The following is a 25,191-nucleotide window of genomic DNA, read 5'->3' as shown; positions in this document are numbered from 1 at the left end:
ATATTGATAATTATGCTCAATAACGTATATTGTTATGATACATTTCAAATAAAATTATATTTTCTCAAAATTTGTTTGTATTTACTGGAAGAATTAGAAAGAAAAGACGAAGAAATGGTTCTGTTTGTTTCACAAAGAATGTACTTGTGAATACACAAAAAATTGTAGATGGACCTGGAACTTTTTTAAATAATTATATAAAAAGTCGTAGCCGAAATGGAAAATTTAAACTTAACGTAATTAAATGCAATAGATCAAGACCATCTTTAAACTTTCAGGGCACATCTTATAGTTAATGTCTTAAAGGCGTAGGAAATGTTTGAGAGTAAACATGTTTTGACGCCTATTTTAATGGGTTTTAATTTTATTGCTCTGTTCAAAAACCATGAAACTTTGAGGAATTGGTTGTTCAATTTCGATTTGATGTATGAGGATTTAAGCCTCCAATTTTGTTTTTATCAGTTAAAAAAAAAAGTGAAGCTTCAAGAGAATTTTGCCCAGAATTTTTCATACAATAGTGAATCGATCTCGGAATTTATTCCAAGGTAACCAAAAATCCTATAAAATGAGGATACTGCCGATAAAAATAAATTCCGACGGGAACTTTCTTTTATCATTTTCATTTTTTCAATACTTTTACTTACTTTTGTCTTTTTAAAGGTGAATTCGTTCCGATTTTCGCACATGCTTTTTTGAAATAAGCTCTTAAGAAAACTTAAGTTCCAAATTCTTTTATTGTAACATTGTTCGCCATTCTGGTTTTGATCTCAAAAGATTTATTTTGTGCTCTTAAAGCTTTGCCACCAAATTTGTTTCGTAAAAAGTACTGGTGGCCAGTTTTTTGATGAAATGCACTTTTTTGCATCTATGATTCAAAATGATGAATCGAGCTTTCATCATGTTAAATAAAATGTAAATTCACACGTACTTGTTCTTATAGTAAATTTAACTCTTATGTTAAAACTTTTTAGAGTTAGTTGAAGATATCTGCTTTCGAAATCCAAATATGAGCAAGGAGTTGGATTTTTTTTTTTATAATAAAAAAATTGATTTTTAATTTTCTTTCCTCAATACAAAGCCCTGTTCAATATGCTTGAATTTTTAGTCCCGTCGACTTTGTTCAATAACATTATAAACGAATTATGTAATTGATATTTAACGCGGCTCATTCGAAAATTTTGAAAATTTCATGTCTTTTAGAGGTTATCTTATAGTATAAATGAAAATTGAGTGTTCATTTAGTAAATCTATGAACAAAAAAAAAAACTGAAAACAGTTTAGTAACAAATTAATAGGGATTACTAAAAAAAAAGTGTTTGGCTCATTTGTGTAACTTTTATCGGATCTTCAGAAATTTGTATATATTGTATGAAAAACTACTTGACTTTCAAGAAAATTAAAATTTTTGATAAGAGCAGACATGTGGATTAGTTTCTTATTTTCTTTAAATAAAAACAATTCATTTTCCCAAACTTTTCGGCCGCCTTTTGGATAAAAAATGTGGGGTTCAAATGTAAGTTTTCTTTGTTTAATTGAAACAAATTCAACATTTGCATGGTTTTATTTCAGTTTTTCAAAATTCAAAACAATAGCCAAGGCAATCATCAACCAACATTTCCAGTAAGTAATTTAAAACTATATAATGTATGTATGTGTTTTAATTTTATAAATGTTTTATTTAATTTTTTAGAATTTTGAATTTACTTCTGCTGAACTTTATCCACGAAGACGTCATACACAATTTTACTATCAAGCATCTATTCCAGAAGAATTCCAAAGTCGAAGCTTTGAACATCCTTCCAATCTTAACGTTTCCGATCCTCTTTGTAATGAAGAAGATGATAAAAAGGAAAAAATATTACCACCCAAGGATTCTTCTATGCGTATCGCTCGAGATAGTTATTTTTCTTAAGAAAAAAAATAAAAGAAAACATCTTCCAAATGTGGTTTGATAAAATATTTATTGTAAATGTAGTTACTTAATATTATAAAAAAAAGGAAAAATTTTTCAATCAACACGATAAATAAAGCAAGAAGTGATGTGTGTGTGGTATTACATAAAACAACTCTTATTTACTAAACACTTGAATGGAGATATATAAAGTTTGTCGTTTTTAGAACTATAAATCTCCAAACTCGTATAATTTTTTTTTGTGGTTAAGACAAACAACTAATAACACTATAACTATTAACAAACATTATTGACTACAACTATATAAAAACACTGAAGGTTTTTCTTCTTAATTTTCAGTTAAAATTTCTTTCAAAGGTGTCTTCTCGGTTTAAATATAAAAAAAGTGGAGTATTTCAAATTGTTATAGCCATATCATGTCTCATGTGGCAGTTTAATAATTGTAATCAAATCTTCCAAAAAAGTTTGATGAAACGGTTCGAGAGATTTACAATAAATCGGCTCCTATATGATGGAGATCATGAAGGACCTGTGAATAATATAAAAAATAGTAGATTTGAGTATTTTTTCTTTTATAAAATAGGTCTTTGTGAGGAAGAAGGGTTTAAGTGACAATCCTCTTAAGTAAGTATGATGGAATGTCAAGTAGGAGGAAGTAAGAATTCTGCCTCTTGGAAGAAAATCCTCTTATTCAAACAAAGAATCTGAGGTTAAGATCAGAATTTTAAGGACTCTGATGTGTTATCATAAAAATTAAGATGGCTTCTAGCTTCAGCTGACCAATCAGAGCCCTTAAAAAACTCTGAACCAAAGTTGAGATCCTTTGTATTGAGCGTGGGGGTGTACAAAGCCTCTAAAAAATATCTCCATAATGAGATAGTTAATAGCCGTTCGGACCCGGTAGACAAAAATGATTAAGAGTCTAGGTCACTAGGCCTCGAGATCATATTTCCATAATTCACCTTAACCCTTCTTCAAAGCTTCAACTTTAATTGAATTACCTCTAGGATTGAGGCAACGCTCCAAGCTTGCGTTCGACATGAGTCATGACAGAAGGCTCCATTCTCGTTAGTCAATTCGGGTAATCCCCGCCAGTGGGAAGTTTGAATTTCCTTCAAATGAGCTTGAAGGATTTGCCTATATCAATAAAAGAAAAACATTTCCATAGAATCAAATATGTACAAAAGTGAAATTCCAAATTCCCCAAAATTTACCATGTTTCGGCTATAGTCTCAGGTAAAAATCCGCATTTCTTGGCGAAAATCAATCTCGCTCTCAAATAATAACCAATTGGCCATACCCATTCAGGACCTTGGTGATAATTTGCTCCATGTGCTATAGTTGAATCTGTTGAATCATTACTATTATCATAATTTCCACGGTAATTCCAATCATCTGGATCAAGAGTCTTCATGCCGAGGGGTCCTAAAAGTTTTTCTTTCGCAACCTCAAGTGCTTGCCATGCATTGAATGGATTAAAAAGTTCAGGAGCAACAACCATAGCAATGGGGAAATTGCAACGCAATTGATAGTCAGTCCATTTTTGACTTGCTCCAAGAGAATCCTTGTAGATAAGTTTCTTATTAGCCAATGGACCTCTTTCTTCTTTGGTAACAAAGAAGTATTTCTCAAAGTTTTCATGAATTCTATCAGCCCATTCGCCATAAGTCCATGTTGTTTTTTCCCCTAAATTAGAAAGAAGTTAATAAATAAATGCTAGAAATGGAATCCTTATCTAACTTACCATTCTTTCCATATCGTTCAACTGATCTGTGAGGAATCAATGCTTCCTTGCTAAGCTGTTCCATGAATCTTAAAGCCGAAACTTGTAGACCAATCAGTTCTACAGCTGATCCGTCACGTGGTGTTATTGGACGGCCTCTGTTATTGGCTTTTTCCGATGAACCCATTTTATCCATCCATGTGCCACAATTTGCAGCATTTCCTCCATACACAAAACCAGTATCAGGATTAACTCCAATCTGATTGTTGAAGCCCTTATCCTTCATGTGAGCATCGATTTCGTAACCAGCATTGCGTTCACGATATTGCAATCCTTGGAAGTGGACATTCAATGCTTCTTGGATGGTATCGTACAAGAATTGATCATGTTCTCCAGGAGGACAATGTGGAGAATCATCTGTTGGGAAGATTCTGGCCACTTTGTCACGGAGGATTTCTTTGCCTTTGGGTGCTTCACTAACGTATTGCCTGATGCAGTGCAACCACCACCAGACAGCATCACGACAATTAAATCGTGGATTAGCTCCACCATCAAGGAGATTTGGAATCAAACCGTGACGCAAACATTCACCGAATCCGATAATAATGTAACGAGCTTCATTGTATCTGCCTGTGAGGAAGAGATTTCCACGCAATGCGATAAATGTATCACGTCCCCAGCAACGTAGGTAACCAGTAGCAAAGTGTGGAAGACCAGCTGACAGAGTGACACACTGTTCTGGTGGTGGTGGTGGAAGAATGCTTGCACTGAACTTTGGCAAGTTGGCCGATTTGCATTTAGATAGGAATTGAATGGTAGCTAGACCTAAAGATTGAGCGAAATTGCTTCCTTTGCTAATAAACCTGTGAAAAAGGGAGAAAACTGCATTAGACTTCTCCTGGTAATCGAGTCAATAGCTGATGATACTTACTCAGGCATCAAGGAGTAAGCATGTTCAACCAGGACGTTGTAAACTCCATTAACAATTGCATCAAAATAGCATGGAATCAAATATCTAGGAATTGTCCTCATTGGCTCAAAAGCAAGTCGCAACCATTTGGCCAGTTTCTTGCAATCGGGGAAACGTCTCAATCTTTGAGTGATGTAATCTAAAAATTATAGCCAAGGTCAATTAAGTTCAAAAATCTTCCAATAAAACCATCACTAACCCATCATCCAATCGCCATTTCTTAAATTATCACACAAAGGATGACCCAAATCATTCTTTGGAGCGATATCAGTCAATATCGAAATGAATCCCTGAAGACCACAATACACAACTGGTCCATAACCGGGTAGATCATAAGCGGCTCCTCCCATACCCAAATCTCGTTCCTCTTGATCACAAGTGAACAAAGCTCGATTTAAATCAACAAAATCAAGCTCGGAAGCAATGGTTGCCAATTCGGCATGTATAGGACCAACTTGCCTATGCAAAGCACTTACAATACCTTGTAACTTCTCAAAGTTCGGACGTGTTGCTGGATTTAAGGATACCCTTATGGCAATAATCGATCCAGGTCTAAGATTTGCAAAGTAAAGCTGAGTCATATTGCCATCAATTGTGGGATCTTTTGAGAAGATTTTCGACTCTGACAATGAAATATGCTCACGAATATGCAATTGGAATTGTTCCAAGCCATTGATAGATTTGTCAGATTTTTTAAATGGTGTTGGACGATCAAATGGTTTTGGTCCTTTATTTAGTAGTTCAGCTTCAAGAATAATTTCATCCAAGCAGCCTTCGAAACGGAGTGGACGAAGATGAGTTGGTCCAGCATAAGCATCTGGATAACTAAAAGCTGTATGAGCCACAAGGATAATACTTTCATGAGTTTTTGGAGAGTGTCGGGTAACGGCAACGACATTTGGATCCATTTGATCTACATAAACTTGGCTAAAGCCTTCTTCTGCCAATTGGCCATGGAGAAGATTCAAAGCTCGTTTGGCTGCGATAATTCCGCTGTTGGCCGAAACAGCTTTTCCCCATTCTTGGTATTCACGTTGTTCGTCAACAACATGGATCTGAAAGGCATTAGAAATAGTAGAAGGTTAAAGAATTTTCGTAACAACTGGAAATAGAAATTAACCCTGAAAAAATGGTAGAAATTCGGTAGAAAGATTCGGAACAGTTGCCTCCGGAAAGTGCTAAAGAAATAAGGTTGGGAACTGATTATGCTAATTTTTTCAAGTTCTAACGATTTTCGAAATGACTAACTCCAACAGAAGTACCGGAAGTCCATTATGTTTTGAACATTTCTTCCGAATTTCAGCCATTTTTATTATTTGTTTCCGAATTTGTATGAAAAAAAAACTTACGTGATGTGGTACCAATTCATCGTAACCACGATTGCTTCCAGTTGCACAACACGCCATCGAGACTAAAGCAGCCGAAGGCAGCAAGTCATAAGCTGACCGTTTCTCAACAGGTGAAGGGTTATCATGGGTCAGATCCATGAACAAAGCATGAGCGATATTTGGTGCCAAATGGCGTTTGGGAGAGACTTGGAAAGCTCCAACAGGTTCTCCTCCATATCGATAGACAAGTCGGCCTTCTTCATGTGAATCCCATGCCGATTGAGCTTCCCGAATCAATGAAGTGATACCCAAACGATTGACGAAGACATTGTCAGTAGCATCAGAGTTGGTGAATAATTCAGCGACCACATACAAATCAGGATTGATTTTCCTAGCAGCGTCCAAAAGATATTCAGCCACATGTAAGGGTGTTGAATGGCAGTTATCCAAACGAACACCATCAAAGACTCTTGCTGTGATCTCAACATACTTGCGCATATGTTCCCATAAATATGGGCTATCTTCAGGTTTTTCACCATAGCGCAATTTAACACTATCACCCCAAGCAATAAGCTCTCTCTTGAGATAGACATTAGCCCGGGTAGGTTGCTTTTCAGCAAAATCCTTCAATGGATCAGTTGATCCCATTACCCAACCATTGTGAGCCATAAAGAATTTACCATCATCACCATACATACGTTCTTCAATTTCTTCCGGAGTACGTCTTTCCACCACGAGGTGAGTAAAATATTGCATAAACACAGGATGTTTCTCCGTAATTTCCCTCACTTTTGGACCATCTGGTTGAACGCGTTCATAACGAACACCAGCCAAACAATTCTCAACAGCATAGTGTAAATATTCCCAAATTTCTGTGGCAACATTATCATTTAAAGATTGCAAGTGCTGACGGAATGAATCAGTACACTTCCTAATGCGTGTTTCTTCATCAAAACAATCAGCATGGAAGCAATTGAAAATATCCAAAGCTAATTTCATATCGATGGTTGATTGGAAACGACGATATTCTGGATCCTGAATCAAATCGATTTCCTTATGACGGTCTGGAGAATGGATTTTTTTACCAGGTGGTGGTTTGCTTCGAACCAATTGATCGAATTCGTTAACAATTTTTGGTAGATTACATTGATAGAGTTCATGAATGTTGGCTTTAGGAAGGTAGTTGGTCTTTAGTTGATGACGCAATGCTTCCAAATGGCATTCCTGATCGATTATTTTCGGGACACCAACACTTTCGAGGAGACCTTCTTCAATTTCAGTACCAGCCTTTACTAGAAGAGCGTCCAACAAAAATGCTGGTCTCAAATAGGGACAAGTTTGACAGGAATAGGTGCCTTCAGGATGATCTACTAGCCAATCGGATTCGTTAGCAGTGTGATTCAGGACGATATCACAAATTGAAGCAATCTAAATAGATAATAGTAATAAATATGCTTTTCTTGGATTTATCAAATTAACAACTTACTCCCCACTCTTGACGACACTTCTTGATAACTCTGTCAACATCTTCAAAGGATACTTTCCCCTTAGGACCAACACCAAAATGAGAGTCAACTTTCAGCTGATCACGTAGAGAATAAGCCGAATGAGACAAACCAAGTTCTTGTATTGGTGTAAAATGGATAACATTGTAACCGGATTCCTTTGCAACTCTCAATTTTGACTCCCAAGTGTGTATTTGACCCAAGCACTTGGAGAGAACAGTTTGACAACGAATTGAATCCAAAGGAATGATTTTCTGAGCTCCAGGTGGTCCAACGTGTAGAGTTGGCTCAACTTGAACGTAGAGAGAACCACATGGTTCCTTGGTATCGCTGAAAAATAGCAAAAAGTTTAATGTGACTTCTTGAAAATGTTTACAAGTTTTTAGATTTTTAGGATCCTTCTTTAAATTTATAAGATATTTAAAAGCTTTTAACTAACCTATCTTTTTCTGTAAAGAAAAATCGGAAGGTTCCAGAAATATTAACTTTCACCTCAGCATAAGCATCAATATCAACAACATGAACATGTTGATTTTTTGGTGAAGTGATTTGCTTTCCATATTTCGAATGCCAATCGACAACTCGATTATCGGTGCGAATGAATTCTTTTTTACCTGCAGAAAAAAATTTTGAAATGTTTAATAAAAGAAAATTATTTTGGTTTATATTTTTATTTACCATCTCCAGGATAGTTTGTATAAAGAATTATTTCCTTTCCCAGTAGAGATGCATCAGGATTTAATCTTAGAACTGAACCACGTTTTAAACGGAACAAGCTGCTATCCAAATTACCCTTTTGTAGGGCTATAGTTACTATTTCATGGTCAGTGCCCATTTCAACAAAGTCCTAAATTAATAAAAAAAAAAGAAAAATGAATTAAAGTTAGTTAACGGTTGATCCCACATTTTTTTAGAATATAATTCCATAATTTCATAATGGACTTGTTTCCCAATCAAGTGCGACAGAAGTGTATTGTTTTTTTTTTCATAGTGGAACACAACCCATTAATTTTAGATCTATTGGAAAAAATGTACGTTTTTATATAAACCTACATTTTGTCTACACCATAAAAAAAAACACCCTTTCACATGAAAAATGAAATAGACAACATATTTAAGGGTACAATTCTTTGCCGCCGGGTACAAAGGGGTTAAGTCATAATTGATAGTTTGCCTGAAAATGTGAAGTTGAGCTAATCGATGAACTTTTGAGCATTGATCCTTATATTGTTATAGAAAAGAATTGTTCTAAATTTATGTTTTTGATACCAAATAAAAGAGAAAAAATAGGTTATTCTTATTTCATCGAAACCCGGAAAGTGCAATTTTGTGACTTAACCCCTTTGTACCCGGCGGCAAAGAATTTATACTTATGATTTTATTGGAATTATGGCGGATTTTCCTTGTTTTCAGAAAAAAATAGCTCTTCACCTAAATTATTTATATAGACTTTTTAGATTCTTGGTTTCTGTTGTAAATGGAACATTTTTTTTTCATTTGGGTATTATTTTTTGACTGAAGATAATGCTAAAGGCTCTTTTGACTCTTATTTCTTATAACAAACCAAACTTTTTTACCAAATTAAAAAAAAAATAAAATTTATAAATATTTCTAAGAACTTTTTGTATTCTTTGTCCCTGCTTCATCTAAAACCTTCATCCCGAATTTCCTCAGTGTATCATGTTCAAATGGATATTGGTTATATTTAACCTTTTGTTATCAAAAATAAAAAAAAAAACAAGCATCCATGAAGACCATTAACCAACATAAAGTAACAAACAAAAATTTGCTAAGAAAAATGTTACACATACGCCACAGTGATCGTTTAGATTATAACTTTGAAATTTGTTACAAAATTTGTTTCCACTGTAATATAAACGAAACAAATTGTAATTTGTTGAGTATTCTGCAACTTTTAAGGTATAAAAGACTGTGTTTCCGTGGCCTATTTAATATTGCATGAACATAAAACTGAGTGACTTAAAATTTCCAAACAAGCAGTCAGAGCTATTTGGTGATTTTTTTTTCACATAGATTAAGGAGATCATTTTTTTGCACTACTTCTCTCACATAAAGAATTGAGTCAACAACATTATTTTTAAAGAATCCAAGCTAAAATTTTCTGAAATGTTGGAATGATCTGGGTTTGACGCTGCAAATGCTTAAAAATATTTTATTCAATATAAGTTCAAGTGACCTCAACTCCAAAAATTTATAAAGCGTTTCGCCCAGGTACGACAGTGGGCTCATCAGTTAGATCTGTCGTACCCTTACTAAGACGCCTTATTTTGGTCGATGTTTACCGACACTATATAAAACTCACCTGGGCGAAACGCTTTATACATTTTTGGAGTTGAGGTCACTTGAACTTATATTGAATTATATTCAATCACTCCACTTAAAATAAAAATAATTTTAATAATTTTTTATTATTTTTGTTATTTTTTTCTTCGTTATTAAAAATATTTTATTTAAAAAAATGGATGAGTCTTTGCAAAGTTTAAAATAATTAAGGTAACCTGTTACCGATGCCCTGAGTTTAAATTCGACAGGAAAACTGTATAAAACATCATATTTTTGAAAAGGAGACATGCTTGCGTTGTTCTAATGCGGATTGGAAAGCTCGAAAGCTTGATAGTAAAAAGCATCTTGTAATTTTGAAATTCAAAATGAATGCATTTTTAAAACCTACATATGGTGCAGCAAATGATGCTTGACTCGAATTCATAGCAAACCAGGATGTTTGACGAAATGCACCTAAATACAAATTTCAATTTTCATTGGACTCAATATACAAAAATCATGCAAACAAAATTGAAACAAATTTATCGTTAATAGTAGGTACAAAATATAATATAATTTTAAAAAATTCTTCGTATTCGACAAAATTCTTGATATTTTGGAAACCAGTAAGTTTAAAGCGACGGTAATGGAAATCTGAGCAGTAGAAAATCGCCATTATTACAAAATAACTTTAAAATTACCAAAAGCTGAAATGTTTAGTTTTTTTGAAATTTTAATAATATTGCTGTGGTAACTCGTGTCCATGTTCTTGTTCATTTAGCCATATCTAAAAACAATGTCAGATAAGTTTTAACCCACAAAATGTTTTTAAACTACATACATATTTCAAAATGAGGAGCAAATATCACAAACATATACTACGTACACGGAAAAAAAGGTTACCAAAAATTAAGCGGATTTCAAGATGACTTCCACCTTAAATTAAGCGGAAATCCACCTAATTTAAGATGAAAATCTTATTATTATCAATAAAATAAGATTAAATTAAGTGAATTCCCGCTTAATTTAAGATGGAAGTCATCTTGGAAAAAAACCATGCAGAAACCTGCTTAGTTTTAAGGCTTGCCCACACCGAAGGGTACATGCGGTAGCGGTACGGGTAATTGTATGAAAAAAATTCCAAATTGGAACAACAAAATTCAGCTGTGGAAATTTTTTTTATACAATTACCCGTACCGCTACCACATGTACCCTTCGGTGTGGCCAAGCCTTTATGTGGTCTTTTTCTCTGTGAACCTGCGAGGGTACGAGTACCCCCCAACACTTACCTTTGTTTGCTTGTTTTTTATTTTACTAATTTTATAATAATGTGACAAGAGTTGAGCATGTTCACTTAACATGATTTGATTATTATTATTAATTAATTGTTGTTTTCATTTATTATCAAACCTATTGACCCGTATTTTGTTAAATCAAAAAATGACAACAGCTACTCATTCATTGAATACGTGATATTTTGTTTATTAAGGTCTTATCATAATTGTCTCAAAAAAAAAAAAATACAGAGTCAGATGCTTAACAATGGCACACTTTTTTCCCGTCTGAACGGTACCTACTGTTATCGAACAGTGTTTTATTCTATTTTAAGAACAAAATTATTAAATATAACAAAGATTATTGGAAAAGTGTTATAACAGTTTGAAAACTGAACTGATATAACACTTTCTTTGAAAGAAGGATAACAAATATGACGTTACAAAACCAATTTATTGTTACCGTACATAACTCGAAAATCACGCTATCAATGTACGTTGTAACAACTGGTCTTAAGAGTTTTCTGCTGCGGAAATCCGAAAATGGATTTATTATTTCTTCAAAAACTTTGTATTCAAATGTCGAAAAACAATCAGTTCAGTGAACTGAAACTTATTTTATTTAACAAACATCGTATCCACATATTTATACGATTTTGGCACTTAAATACTAAACCAAAGTTCAACGGAAGCACCTGGCAGAGCTCTCAACAAAATAATTTATTTCATTATTTCTATACAGTTAGCCATCGATTTATAGAATATTACCTCTTTCTTCCAACAAAATTGATCACAACTCAAATATTTCTTCTAATAAAATTATTCACAAGCAAACAATTTATTTTGTTTGTCTCTTTAACAAACAACCTGGTCAAACTAAAAAGAATATTTATAAAAATCAAAAAAAAAAAAAAAAATAAACATCGAAGTAAACATCTGCCCGAAATACCTAAATCAATTATAGCTAACAAACAGAAATCGGTGATCACGAGTCAATGTCACCAATAGAGTACTCGTTCATGTACAATAAATTGCAGACAAACGACGACGCCTTGCCGCCAAATCAACTGCATCACACTTGGCTATTTTGGGCCCCCCCCCCCCCCCCCCCCCCAACAAAACTCTCTTACCCTGCAAATTTAAATTGATCGTTCAACCAAAAGTTTATAGGCGCCCGTTAGTCGCTTTAAAATAATCACAACAGTCAAAACAATAAAAAATAGAAAAAAAAAAACGAACGAAAAAAAAGCGATAAATTAAACTTAGAACAAGGAACTGAAATGCACCGCTTCACATTCACCACACTCTATAACATTCCAATTTACACTATTCGCTGTGAATATTCCCTCTAGAGCGAGATCGATTAAAATGCAATAGTTCATCAACAAGATCAATTAGAGTCAACAAACGGCAAAACAAAAATACCGATTAGAATTGATGCGCTTGGGTCAACTATTATAGGTACTGTGTCGCACCGTTTCCATAACAATTTATAACGTGATAATTTTTTCATGTGTGACATATAGGACATACCGATGATTCGGATTCGGTTTCGTTGTCCGAATCCACTTCCAATGATTGATGACTTGATTTGTTTCCCATTGTTAGGAAACCTCTTAACAATACATAAAGGCCTAGCAATATTTGTAGGACTATGAGCCATGCAGAAATAAGTGACGACTTGAATTGAGTGTAGAACCGATTCAGCCGTTCGATCATGGCTAACGTATGTGGAAGACTGTTTGCTAACAATTCGCCGTAAATTCGATTACAGTCTGGTTTTCTAAAATAATGATGCACTGGGAGATGTGATTTTTGCCAAAATCAATTCGTTAATTCGTTTCAATTGATGCTTCTCTATCGTTTTTATTAATTGATAAGGAGAGAGAAACTTACTGACTGACTAAATGATCAGATGGTTCTGAGTATTTAATTGAGTTAAGAGATGCACATATGGCGCCAGAAAGACCAACGCGCAGTGCAATCTTAAGGGTAGGTAATTGAATTGTTTCATCGGTGAATAAAAATAAAAAATAAAAATTTTTTATTTTTGTTATAAATAGATTTTGTAGTAGAAAAATAGAAAAGCAATCTACTGAGCCGATCGGTGATTGAACAGATGACATGCGATTGGAAATGATCGTCATTGGGTATAGGTTCACGAAGAGGAAGTGAATGCAATTTTACATGTATTGAAAATAAATTTGATTATTAACAGATATATACGGGGAATTCCATCGTTTCGGGGTAAACATTTGTATTTTTTACTTAAAGGAGAGAAAAAAGTACTCGGTAACCCTCTTTAAATGTTAAAGAAACAGATTTTGGCTAAAAAAAAAAACGATCACTTTATGTGTATTTTTTTTGTTTGCATTTGAACAGCGTTGCCGAGTAAAAATTGCTCTTATCATATATGGCATCCAACCTTTTTTAAGAAAAAACAAAATATGGTTTTAAATTTTACCTTAAGTTCTTTACAAAATTAGACTTTTTATAGTTACACCCATCCAACGACTTTTTGGACGTTGACTTTTCGGGAAATTAATCATGCACGTTAGGCATGTCAAACTCAATGGTTACTAGGGGCCAAAACAGTGAGATGTAAATTTTTATGGGCCGCAAAAAAAAGTTAAACAAAATTTTTTATAAAAAAGATTTATAAAAATAAGAAGAATGGCAACATTAATGTTTTCTTCCTGAATACCTGGAATCTCTACTCTACTACCGTTTTTTCTTAAAACCAAAGTGTAAGTTAGGCTGGATCTAAGTGACTTATTCCTCTTTATACATACCTAACCAAAACATGTGCTCGCAGGACAGGACATCTTATTTCGGCTCTTGAAATTTTTCGTAGACCCTCAAAATTTCAAGTTATCGTCAAAAAACCGTTTTTCAATGTTTTCAGATTTCAACGATTTTTTACTGAGCCATTTTTCTGTCAATTTCAGATTCTTTTACAGTTCTAAACAGAATAATAATGCTCAAGCACCTAATTGGGTGTAGATTTTATGGGCTGAATTTAAAAGTACAACATTTTTTCACAGTCTTTTTAGAGTTCGGAGACCGTTTTAAGCTACATTTTTTGTTTTTGGAAAACATGTGCTCGCATCGACAGGTTCTGCGAAATTTGCAAACGATTTTATATGGCAGTTTTAAATTGTCCCAAATCTGACTGAAAAATACTTATAAAATTCGGTCATATCCACTTCACAGAAATTTTGAAATTACTTCAGAGTCGCACTAGAAATGGCATTCCTCCATTTCCATATCATTCGCCATTATTCTATTTTAATGGAAAAAATCAAAGAAAATGATACCTTTCTGGTATCCCAAAAATCTAAGTTGATTCAACTTATCGTTGGGTTAAATCAGAACATTCACTTCCTAAATCACTTTAATAAATCACAGAACTTCCTTCCATGATTTAAGCCATAAGATTTTATATTTTATATTTATTATTTTCATATTTATATTTATTTGTTCATTAAAAAAATATGTGAATGTGCGTTCAACAGAAAATATAAATCATAACCTTAAGCTCAAAATTATTAAAAATGTCGAGGGCCGCAAAGTTATTCGTTGTGGGCCGCATGCGGCCCGCGGGCCGCAAGTTTGACATGCCTGATGTACGTCAAGAATCATATGGTAGGCATTAGAATCAAACTTTTTTATTCGTTAAAGGACCTGGTAGCGAATTATTTGATGAAATGCACACGTCTTTCATTTAAAAGGTTGAACTGAACTCATTCTTGATCTTGGAAAATGGCACTTATCATATGAGTCGATACCAAGGAACATGTACAAAAATTGGAAAGAGCTCAACTTTTAACCCTCTGTCGGCACACGGGTGCGAATTTGGCAGGACAAAAATAAAAAAATTACGATTTTTCAAAAAAGTGGTTTTTCGGAATTGTGAATACAATATTTGAGTTCCTCGGAATATTCTACATCAATTTCATACTTGATTCTCTATAAAATATTGTGACCGAAAAAAGTTCTAGCGACATGAAACTAAATTTGAGGAATAAAACCCATTGCACTGTAACTATGAACTAAAATTAAATACATATAAACTGAACGAATATTTTCAATTTGGATTTTTCTTATTTATAAAATGTTTAACCGAAATTGATTATTTTTTAATCGTACTTAAGCATTAGAGTCATCATGAAGACTGTTATTAATTTAATCAGATTACTCGAAATAATGTTTAAAATCTTAGACTTAAGCGCTCACCATGGCGTATGTGTAACCTTATTTTATATAGAAAAATCAAAATGTTTCTATATTTATGTGACTGAATATTTAAACCAGTTGACATTTGTTGATAATTCAAGGATCTTAAACGCTATATGCAGTTTGGATTCACTTGAGTTTACTTGAATTGCCTTCATGATAACATCATCTTGCATCCTTATTAGGGTTGCCATGCGTCCGCGTTTTCCCGGACATGTACTCTCTTTTGGCTGTGTGGGGGGCGTCCGGGATAGTTTCTATCAATTGTCCGGGATTGTACTCTTTTGAAGCCTTTAAAAATCTCACTTTTTGTATGCTACTCTAATTCATTCCTTATTCAATTATAATTCAAAAATAATATTATCATTAAACTTAGGGCCAATTTTTCAATAGTCAGTTAAACAGTCATTTAGTACTTATTCCAATTTTTCAATAGTCAGTTAAACAGTCATTTAGTACTTATTCCTAAGGATAGAGAAAAAATCAATTTTTCAACAAGCAGATATAGCTTATTCCTAGAATAAAACTATCTGCTTCTTTCAGAGACGAATAAAAATTATTCTAAGGGCCAATTTTTCAACAGTCAGTTAAACAGTCAGTTAGTACTTATTCTCCTGATAGAGAAAAAAATATTTTTTCAACAGGCAGATATAGCTTATTCCTATGAATAAAACTATCTGCTTCTTTCAGAGAAGAATAAAAATTATTCTAAGGAATAATATCAATAAAAATACTGTGTGAATTGTCAAAGCTGCTTTGAAATAATTTTGACAAAGAATACAGAGGAACACAAGAAAACAAAAACAATTATAAATAAAAAAGACGTTTAGTTTTGAATATTATTGAATTTGACAATTTTTTTTTGTTATTCTGTAGAATAAATTATTTTTGATTGAAAAATTCAATGTTTTTATCCGATTGTTTATGAGCCTAATAAATTTATTCGTCGAACAGTTAACTGACTGTTTATTAGAAGATGGAAAAATCGGCTCTAAGGAAAAAAACTCAGCAAAAATATTTTGTCAAAGCTGTTTTGGAAGAATTTTGAAAAAAATACAGTGGAACACAAGAAAACAAAAACAATCATGAATAAAAATGCCGTTTAATTTTAAATATTTTTGAATTTGACAATTTTTTTTTGTTATTCTGTAGAATAAATTATTCTTGATTGAAAAATTCAATGTTTTTATCTGATTGTTTATGAGCCTAATAACTTTATTCGTCGAACAGTTAACTGACCTTTTATTAGAAGATTGAAAAATTGGCTCTAAATCGTTTAAAATTTTGAGCAATTGGATTTTAATGGAATTTTAAATTTTTTTTTACTGTAACTACATTCCAACTTTTGTAATATTAGCTAAAATTTTTACTTTTATTTTTTTTGTGAAAAAAAATAAGAAAAAAATAATACGGGAACAAGGGTTAAAAATGTGATTTTTAGTTAAATTTTTAAAAGATTGTTCCGCTTTTTTTTTGTTTTTATGAACCTATGCATTCCTTTTGTCCTAGTTTTGTACTCTTTTTTGTGTCCTTATTTGTCCGGGAAAGTCCGGGATTTTACATCTCAATTTCTAGTTTCGTCAAAATATATCTGGCAACCCTAATACTTAAAAATGTTCATAAATGAAGAAAGCCAGTCGGACATAGCTTGTAGTACATTGTTAAATTTACGTATGTATAATGCAATTTATTAGTTTTTTGATAATGTGAAATTTTTAGAAAACCTTTTTTTTTTGGAAAATCAAAGTATTTTCAAGAAATAAGGGTTCAAACTGCTTCATTGCTTTTTGCGTCTTGTTGAAGAATTTTAGTACTGCAAATAATATTACTATCATATGTATGTCTATTTTCAAAAATCTAAAAGAACACAAAAACTCTTCGTGTAAATTAAACAACTTTAAATTTTTTTTTAAATAGGAATTAAAACAAGACATTCTGCGCCTTAAGGGGGGGAAATCCCTCTGGACGACACCTTTTTCAATATTTTTTTATGAAAAACTGAAAGCACTTATTGAAATTTGGAAAAAGACAAGATATTACTGACATTATTAAGTATTGAAAAATGAAATGAAAAAAGAACAAAATGGTGGCTCTGGAGCCTTTCAAAGTTGACACCTCTAGTTTACGCCATGCAATGCACAGGTCCAGGAAATCATCTTAAATCAAAAAGGAAATTTTTTTCCGATAGATGATATTAGTACGCATTGCATGAACCTAAATTTATTTTTTTTAATGAAAAATAAAAATTAGAAATAAAAAAAACGAAAAAAAACATGTTTTTTTTACAAAGAAGTAGTTAAAAAAAATATTTTCTGTACAAATTTTATTCAACTTTTAGGTTCATGTTGTGGCCAATAAGTTAAGGAGTAATTTTTAAATTTTAAGTCGATAGCTTCATTAGTTTTTGAGTTACATTGCACGGCGCGGAAAAAAACTAGTTTCGAAAAAAATGCGTTTAAAGTTTTTGTTGTCGTACTATGGTAGGTTCGGAGCGCATTGCTTTCGGGACTATCTAGGCACTTTTGAGGCTTCATTCAAGGCTAAGACCACTGAAAATAGTTTCTTCGGTTGATAAATAAATTTACTACGCAAAAAAAAAATAATGCAAAAATAAAAAATTCCAGAGGTATTTCCCCCCTTAAACAATTTGACCATGGTTATATGAAGTAGCTTTAAAAGTTGCTTCCAAGTAATCTTTTTAACCCTTTCGGGTCCCATGGTACACATGTACATTTATCCGTATACAAACTTCACTTTCCTAACTTATTCTATGAAATTTTCTTATTTTGATTCTAATACCTAGGGGAGAGTGGGGCCAAATGTAACACTTTTTTCTAAAATCGATGGTTCTCCTACAAATTTGAAAGTGGGTCAACCAGACCTTTTTTAAATTAAAGACCCATGTTTTAGCTCCAAGATCCATCATAAAAATTTAGCAAAACATAACGGTAATGTTGAAAAATAAAGCTTCCAAAAAAAAAATCGTGTTGTTTCAACTTACCCCACATACGGGGCAAAGTGTAACACATACCGGGGTAGGTTGTACCAAGAACTAAAAATAAGAGAAAAATACCTTTATTTGTTTATATTTATTTATTTTTAATTAATAACAATAAAAACAAACCTCAGTCATGAAATTTTGGTGCAAATTTGTAAAAAGTGGAGCAAATCCAAGATTTCCAGAGAAAATTTGACAGTAGTCTTAAATAAAAATTATTCGAATTCATAAATTGTTTTATAAACTTTATGAATTCAAGTGGTGGTTCAAAAATGTGTTTCCAATTTCAAAATAAATACAAATTCAATTACAAGCATTCATATTCAGGGTTGATAATTATATTAGGTAAACAATTTTTCAGTATAGGTAGGTTTTTACATGGTACAACTTGCCCCGGAAAAATGTTACAACTAGCCCCAGCATGAAATTTGGCACATAAAATCAATTTTAAAAAAAAGCGAAACTGATGTAGACATAACATATACACGCAATTTGAGCCAAAACACAGTTGCATATAACAAAAAAACACTTAGCACTCTATCTTTTTCGGGTAAAGAGGTAGACCAAAAATAAAATTTAAAAAAAAAGTTACAAACATGCATTTTTTGGGCACCACTAGTGTAACCTCTCACCCTGTCGTCTAATCTTCATCTGAAGAAAATGTGCCGGTAGATATGCAAAAATTGAGCATTTTTCTAATTTACGCGTTTCTTAATATTGAAAGGAACATCGCTTTTTTTAGCTGTTAATTCTTACCCCTGTTACATTTAGCCCCACTCTCCCCTACATACAAAACTTTTTAAAATTTTTGTTTATCTCAAATGAAAACATATTGTGCTCTTAACCTTTTTCAAAGTCAATGCTGGCGCTTCAATATAAAATTTAATAAGTCATTTTATTAACACATTTCATATTTCACTTTGCAAAAAAGAATATAATACTGAACAAACCCAATTTACCTAATTGAATACAACACGCAATTATATCCAATGAATGTGTATAGCTTCAACCAATATTGACTAGAAGACGAATGTTGTATCTGCTTTCGAACATAAAACAAAAAAAAAACAAAAAAAACACTATTCATAGTGCCCCTTAAACAATACTATCAATCTATTTTATCGTTTTCAATGGAATTAATTATTTTCTTGTCACCATTTTTGCAAGGAGAAAAAAAAATAATAAAAAAGAAGTGCACGAATTTGTCACACGTTCTTACTCTTTTTTATGGATATGATATTTTAAAGACAAATTTTTGAGAATATAATTGAATTCATTAAATTTTTGTTTTAACAGATAAAAATGTTTTTTTATGTTATTCATTAAAAAAATAATCTAAATATTGAATAAATTCGTTATAAGAATTCTACTACTTTTCAGAATATAAACGTTTTGAGTTTATATTATGTTCAAACACTGGTATTCAAAAAATGAAAAATTAAGGAATCAAATAAGACATTAAACCCTTAAGTCAAATACATCATCTGGTTAATTTTTTTGAAATTCAATATTTTTCTTCGAATCCATTACATACGCTGTCGTAATAAACACGCTATCACATAGTTACCTTAACTGGTATCAGTTATTATTTATTGTGTATTAAGAGATTTTTGATAAATTGGCATCGTATCTTTTCATTTTTTGCATGACAATTATTTTTTATTTGTGATATGGGTAATCAATAAGGTTACGGTTAACGGTTTTATAAACTAAAATTGATCTTGAGATTTTAATCAGTCAAAAAGACTTGGAGGTCGAAAACACCTTTATATTATCTTATATGCTGTGACTTAATTTTTAAATTACAAAGTGTTCAAGGTTAATCAAATAGACTAGATATAAGTGAAGGCATACAAGTCTTGTCTTTATTAAGTGGAAATTAAGACTTCAAGTATTCAAGTATTGATCCATTAAGACTTTAATGCTCGTTAAAGGATGTGAAAAATAATACATAATAGGTAGGTAAAACATAAAAACTAAAAATGTTAGCAAATTGATGGATTTGTTATAAATGCTTTAATTTTAAAGGGACCTTAAATCACCAAAATCATAGCTTTAGAAGACTTATTTTGATAAATCGTATGTTCAAATTTTAAGATGCGAGTGAAATGTTCAAGGAACCTCGTTCTGGCAACACTTTAAGTTAGTTAAAAAATCACAGCTTATAAATATGATATATTTGAGCTTTTAAACAATTTGATGAAGAGATAAATAAAAAAAATTCATGTCATTTTAATTAGGAATTTTTTAAGCTTTCGCATCCAAAAATTAATTTTTAACTTTAAAAATGGTGAAACGAACATGGATAAAACTTAGCCAACGAATTTTTATTGCGAGCTCTTGGTCTCTATATAGCTTAAGAATGTGGACCCAAAATAAATATGAAGTTATTGTTGCTGCCCCACCAAAATCAAAATCAATTAACAGGATAGTTAACTTTCCGAAAGATAAATGGCCAGATAATAGTTAGAATATAGTAAAATATAAGAGGAGGAAGTAATTTGATGCGGTAAGAATCCCCACTCAGGGCCAGTTGTACAAATATTTAATCCATGGATCAGCAACTTTTATCTTCTGAAATTGGTATTAAATCTGAGTTTTAGCACTGGTTTAAGGTCCATATATGTAAAAATAGCCACATTCATGCTTGAACCGAAGTTGTCCCGCTGCTAATCCGCCGAAATCGGTGGGTTAAATTCTTGAACCAAGGCTGACCCACGTTTGTACAACTGGGCACTCAGGGTACTGTCTCTTGGAGGAAATGACAAAGCCTCCAAGAGTGTCATTAGCTGTGTTTTATGTTCCTCGTGATCTTGATCAGATTATTGTTTTTATTAGCTTTACAACAAAAGCAGAATTTTGTTTTGTTATTGTTTCGCAAATAAATACAATGATCTGAATTGGATCACGAGGAAAATAAAACACAGCTATTGTTATGAAAAATTGCATCTCTGCTTAGTCATTCGGACTCGGTTGTAAGTTTTAGGTGCCTTCCATTCTAGCAAACAACACGCACATAAGAATGGTTGAGAGTTGTTAGTCAGTAGATCTTGCTCGTTTATGAAAAAAACCCTATTATGCGAAAGTGACAATTTTAAGGATTCAATATTGGTTTCTTATAGTTAAATAGTTGTTAGACCAAGAAATAATAACCGTTTGTCAAATAAAATATATTTAAACGTCGAATTAAAAAATTAAATTAGTAAAAAACGATAAAAATTCCAAAATATACTTTTCTGAAGGTTTTTGATGTGCTGAACTCGAATCCGAAGTCAGAAAAAATTAATCAGCTCCCGTTTTTGAAATATTACCGCTAATATGCGAAAAAACGTTTTTTTTTTTTTACTATTTCGGACCCTATTCTTTTATATAAGGAATATTGTTTGAACATATTTAAAAACGGTTTCTATTAGAACTAATTTCCTTCTTTCAAGAACTGTTTAAATCTTTTCGATATCTTTTTTATTCCCCGAGATATCTTAAAACGTAGTAAGTGGGTTTTGGCTTCATATATCATAAAGGAGAAAATGACGGTATAATTTCTATGGTAGATATAACATGCCAAACAACTCAAGATATCTCAGGCACTGAAAAAGATATCGAAAAGATTTAAACAGGTCTTGAAAGAAGGAAATCAGTTATTATATAAACCGTTATTAAATATGTTAAGACAATTTTCCTTATATAAAAGAAAAAGGTCCGAAATAGTTAAAAAAAAAAAACAGGAGCTTATAAATTATTTCTGACTTCGGATTCGAGTTCAACACACCGAAATCCTTCAGAAAAGTATATTTCGGTTACGGCAAGTAACGTTGTCTTCGTTAAATTTCATGCAAAAGTACAAGTTTTCGAGTTTTTTCAACTTAAATAGCCATTTTTGACTTAAGTGGGCGGAGCAGTGGGTGGAAATTACTGGTGTTGACTTTCTTATTCCTTTTATTATTTCCTATTATTAATGAAAATTTTATCAAAAACGGTCCAGTAGTTTAGATTTTACGGAGTTTTTTCCACTTTCCCATACAAGGTTCCCCACTGTGTGTTGTGCCACAAATTTATTATATTTTTTAAGTACCTACACACTTAAGTACACAAAAAATTAAATTAAACTGATTTCTTTTAAAATATTATGTCATTAAATGCAAATTTATATTTTTAAATAAACATTTTGAATTGTGAGCTGAATGAAAGAAACAAGGTGGTCTTAAAGCTAGGTTGATCAACACGTTCAACATACGTTCCAGATCGACATACTGAATAGTTTAACAATTCGTAATTATTCTGATTGATGGATATAGGCCATATCTTAGCCTACACATCAATTGACCCAGTTTGGAAGGACTTCAAAAATGAAGTTAAAAATAATTTTTTTTTTTCAATTCAATTCAATTTTAATTGCATTTCAAATTTATTTACAATATTTAATATCTACAAAGCCTTTTCGGCTTGTCTGCAGAAGACTGTGTACAACAGTTTTTTTTTTAGAATTTTGAGTTGTAAATTAAAGTTAATTTATTATGATTCGAAATAAAAAAGTTACTTAGTGCGATTTGCTGAAACGAAACTAAAATATTTAAGTAGAACGTAAACTCTCATTCCCTACTTTTTCCTCTGCTTAAACTGTCAAATAAGGATTTATGTAGAACTTAAATTCTTAAGTTTCATTTAAGCAAACGGCTCTTAATTAGAGTATTTTACTCAAGACGTTAAAATTTATTTAAATACGTTTCATACACCACATTAATAACTTTAAGTGTAAATTCACACTAAAAGGAAAAGTGTGTGCAACCCGAATCGAATTGAATTTTGTTTCACGGTTTCACTGGCAAAAGAAATACCAACATTGAATCTAGTAGAAGTACAATTCTATAACTTTTAATTTTTTGCTTTTGAAATAAAAAAATACAAGGATTGAGCTCCTTTCGTTGGAAATGGGCGCTATGTATTTATGACAATGAATCATTTAAGAGTGCATAAGTCGTTAAAAAAGTTCCTGTATCAAAATTTGTCACCATTCTAAGCATTTTATTAATGTCAGTAAAAACACAAAAATATTTTTAGGAGCATGCTTGTGCGACCATGTTGTGTGTTTAATACATTTACGTTTATGTCCAACGATATCATATCTTGTTTGTGATTTGATTATAAACTTCATTAACCGCGAATATCTAGAAGTTAGCAATAGGAATTCTTAACTGTTTAAATCTCTAAACAAACACATAAAATCATTGAAAAATCTTATTTTTATAACAAAACTGATTTAATCATAACACGTTTAGGAAAGATACAAATCTGGCAAATTAACTTGGTTATTTAAAATTAAAACAAAAATAAATGTAGATATGATTCGCTATCTTATATTTTTTCATCAACCGGCTACCGTGACTATTAAATATTAAAAAAAAAAAGCTATTGTTACTGCTTCTTCCAATACAAAGAAACCACTCATATTCAACGTCCTTCACTCATTAACCGGCAACATTTGGTTTAACTAAATAAGACTGTCTATCTATAACCATTGAGCTTAAGCTTACGTAATCAGGTCATTTACCACGAAATGCATATACAATATACAACCCCCACACCCCATTTACAACCCCACGAAACAAAAACACACCCATTTCTTGATATCCTCTCTACTATCAATGCGTAGAATGAAATTGAAAGTTTATTGACACACTAGAGGAGACTAGACTCAAGAGAAACACATTTTTAGGAAACAGTAAAAAATAAATCTCACAAAAAACAAAATGAAAACAAAAACAACATAAAAACGAGATACAAATTTTTGCATCCGTAAATCTCGTAACACACATTTAAGCATTTCAATGTCCCAACTCTGCATTGACACCGTTTTATCGTTGCACTTCTATAGCATATGATGCACTTGCACTTGTTGATTTTTATTGAGTCTAAACATAAACCCACAAACACATTAACCACACGAAGGTGGAAGCAAAAGCTTCGTTGGCTATTTTTGAATTAAAAAAATGAAAAAAACAAAAAAAAAAAATAATTAACATCTTCAAGTTTGCACTATCCTCTTGAATTTTAACTGAATTTTTCTATAACCAAGCATTTTCCAATATAAAAAAAAGTCCTTTGTTTTATTGCACTTCGGGTGTGTACATGTAACTGAAGTGTATCGGATGGATATGATGATGAAATATACATTTTTATCGAGTTAATCATATACATTTATCTGATAAAATAAAATATATTTTGTTAATTCACTTTTGACCTTCACAGAGCAAAATTCATAAGAAAAAAATTATAACCAAATAAAAAATAAATTTGTTCTCATATCGCACACTATCTTTCAGATACAACAAACAGAAAAAAAAAAAACCATTTCAGATTGATAATTGTATTTTTTTTTTTTCGTTTGAAATAATATACGCAATTTTTAACTTGTTTTTTTGATCATAATGAAATTAATTTAATATTCTCACCCAAAGTTGGTGTTTTTTTTATTTGAGATTTTTTTTCGTCGTTTTTTTTTGTCGATTTAAAGTCGCAAATAAGAGTTAAAAAAGAAGAAATAAAATTCAAATTGGAGTAACAAAATTTTATTCAAACGTTCACTTCACCGCCGGATTGAAAATTGAATGAGAAAAATATACTTCAAGGTGACCTCTAAACTGTCAGCTGTTAAAAGTGGAGCTTTTTTCTGTAGTATAAAAACTTCGACAACACAACAGCAAACTACGACGACAGTATGCTTGCGCTGGCGTTCATTGTGTGATTGTGCTTGCTTGCTGTGTACTGTTACAACACACCCCCAAAAGCCGTCGAAAGTGCGCCCAAAATAATAATAATCTCAAAGCAAAGTTCATTTTATAAATTATGCCACCATATATTGGCAGAGAAAGAGAGTAGAGTAGATATCTCATGAATTCAGAGAGAGGGAATATTATAAGCACGTGGAGTGATGGAAATGTGCTTTTTTTTTGAAAAATGTTTGT

At 32.0% G+C, this 25,191-nt stretch overlaps 2 protein-coding genes across 7 annotated transcripts; one reads left to right on the top strand and one right to left on the bottom strand.

The window, feature by feature from the left end:
* Nucleotides 1-1,384: 1,384 nt before the first annotated feature.
* Nucleotides 1,385-1,931, top strand: LOC129906174 (uncharacterized). The gene is made up of 3 exons (XM_055981849.1): nt 1,385-1,513; nt 1,570-1,620; nt 1,691-1,931. Exons 1-3 carry the CDS (start codon nt 1,499-1,501, stop codon nt 1,910-1,912), a joined length of 288 nt encoding a protein of 95 aa, XP_055837824.1. The 5' UTR covers nt 1,385-1,498; the 3' UTR covers nt 1,913-1,931.
* Nucleotides 1,932-1,942: 11 nt separating this feature from the next.
* On the bottom strand, nt 1,943-24,941 carry LOC129906169 (glycogen debranching enzyme). 6 transcript variants are annotated; one of them, XM_055981836.1, is made up of 11 exons: nt 24,679-24,941; nt 8,117-8,285; nt 7,878-8,052; nt 7,420-7,768; nt 5,955-7,361; nt 4,805-5,660; nt 4,567-4,744; nt 3,657-4,498; nt 3,127-3,598; nt 2,914-3,049; nt 1,943-2,441 (listed from the first exon to the last, which is right to left on the bottom strand). In XM_055981836.1, the coding sequence occupies exons 2-11, from the start codon at nt 8,271-8,273 to the stop codon at nt 2,400-2,402; spliced, it is 4,614 nt and encodes a 1,537-aa protein (XP_055837811.1). In that variant the 5' UTR covers nt 8,274-8,285; nt 24,679-24,941; the 3' UTR covers nt 1,943-2,399. The 6 variants fall into 6 exon arrangements, with proteins under 6 accessions (XP_055837811.1, XP_055837808.1, XP_055837810.1 ...); XM_055981833.1 differs by lacking the exon at nt 24,679-24,941 and adding an exon at nt 12,529-12,848; XM_055981835.1 differs by lacking the exon at nt 24,679-24,941 and adding an exon at nt 12,321-12,392.
* Nucleotides 24,942-25,191: the final 250 nt, after the last annotated feature.

This window comes from Episyrphus balteatus, chromosome 1 (assembly GCF_945859705.1).
Source record: "Episyrphus balteatus chromosome 1, idEpiBalt1.1, whole genome shotgun sequence".
Taxonomy (NCBI): Eukaryota; Metazoa; Arthropoda; class Insecta; order Diptera; family Syrphidae; genus Episyrphus; species Episyrphus balteatus.
Note: the sequence above shows the minus strand (reverse complement) of the source record. Positions and strands in the feature narration are given on the sequence as shown.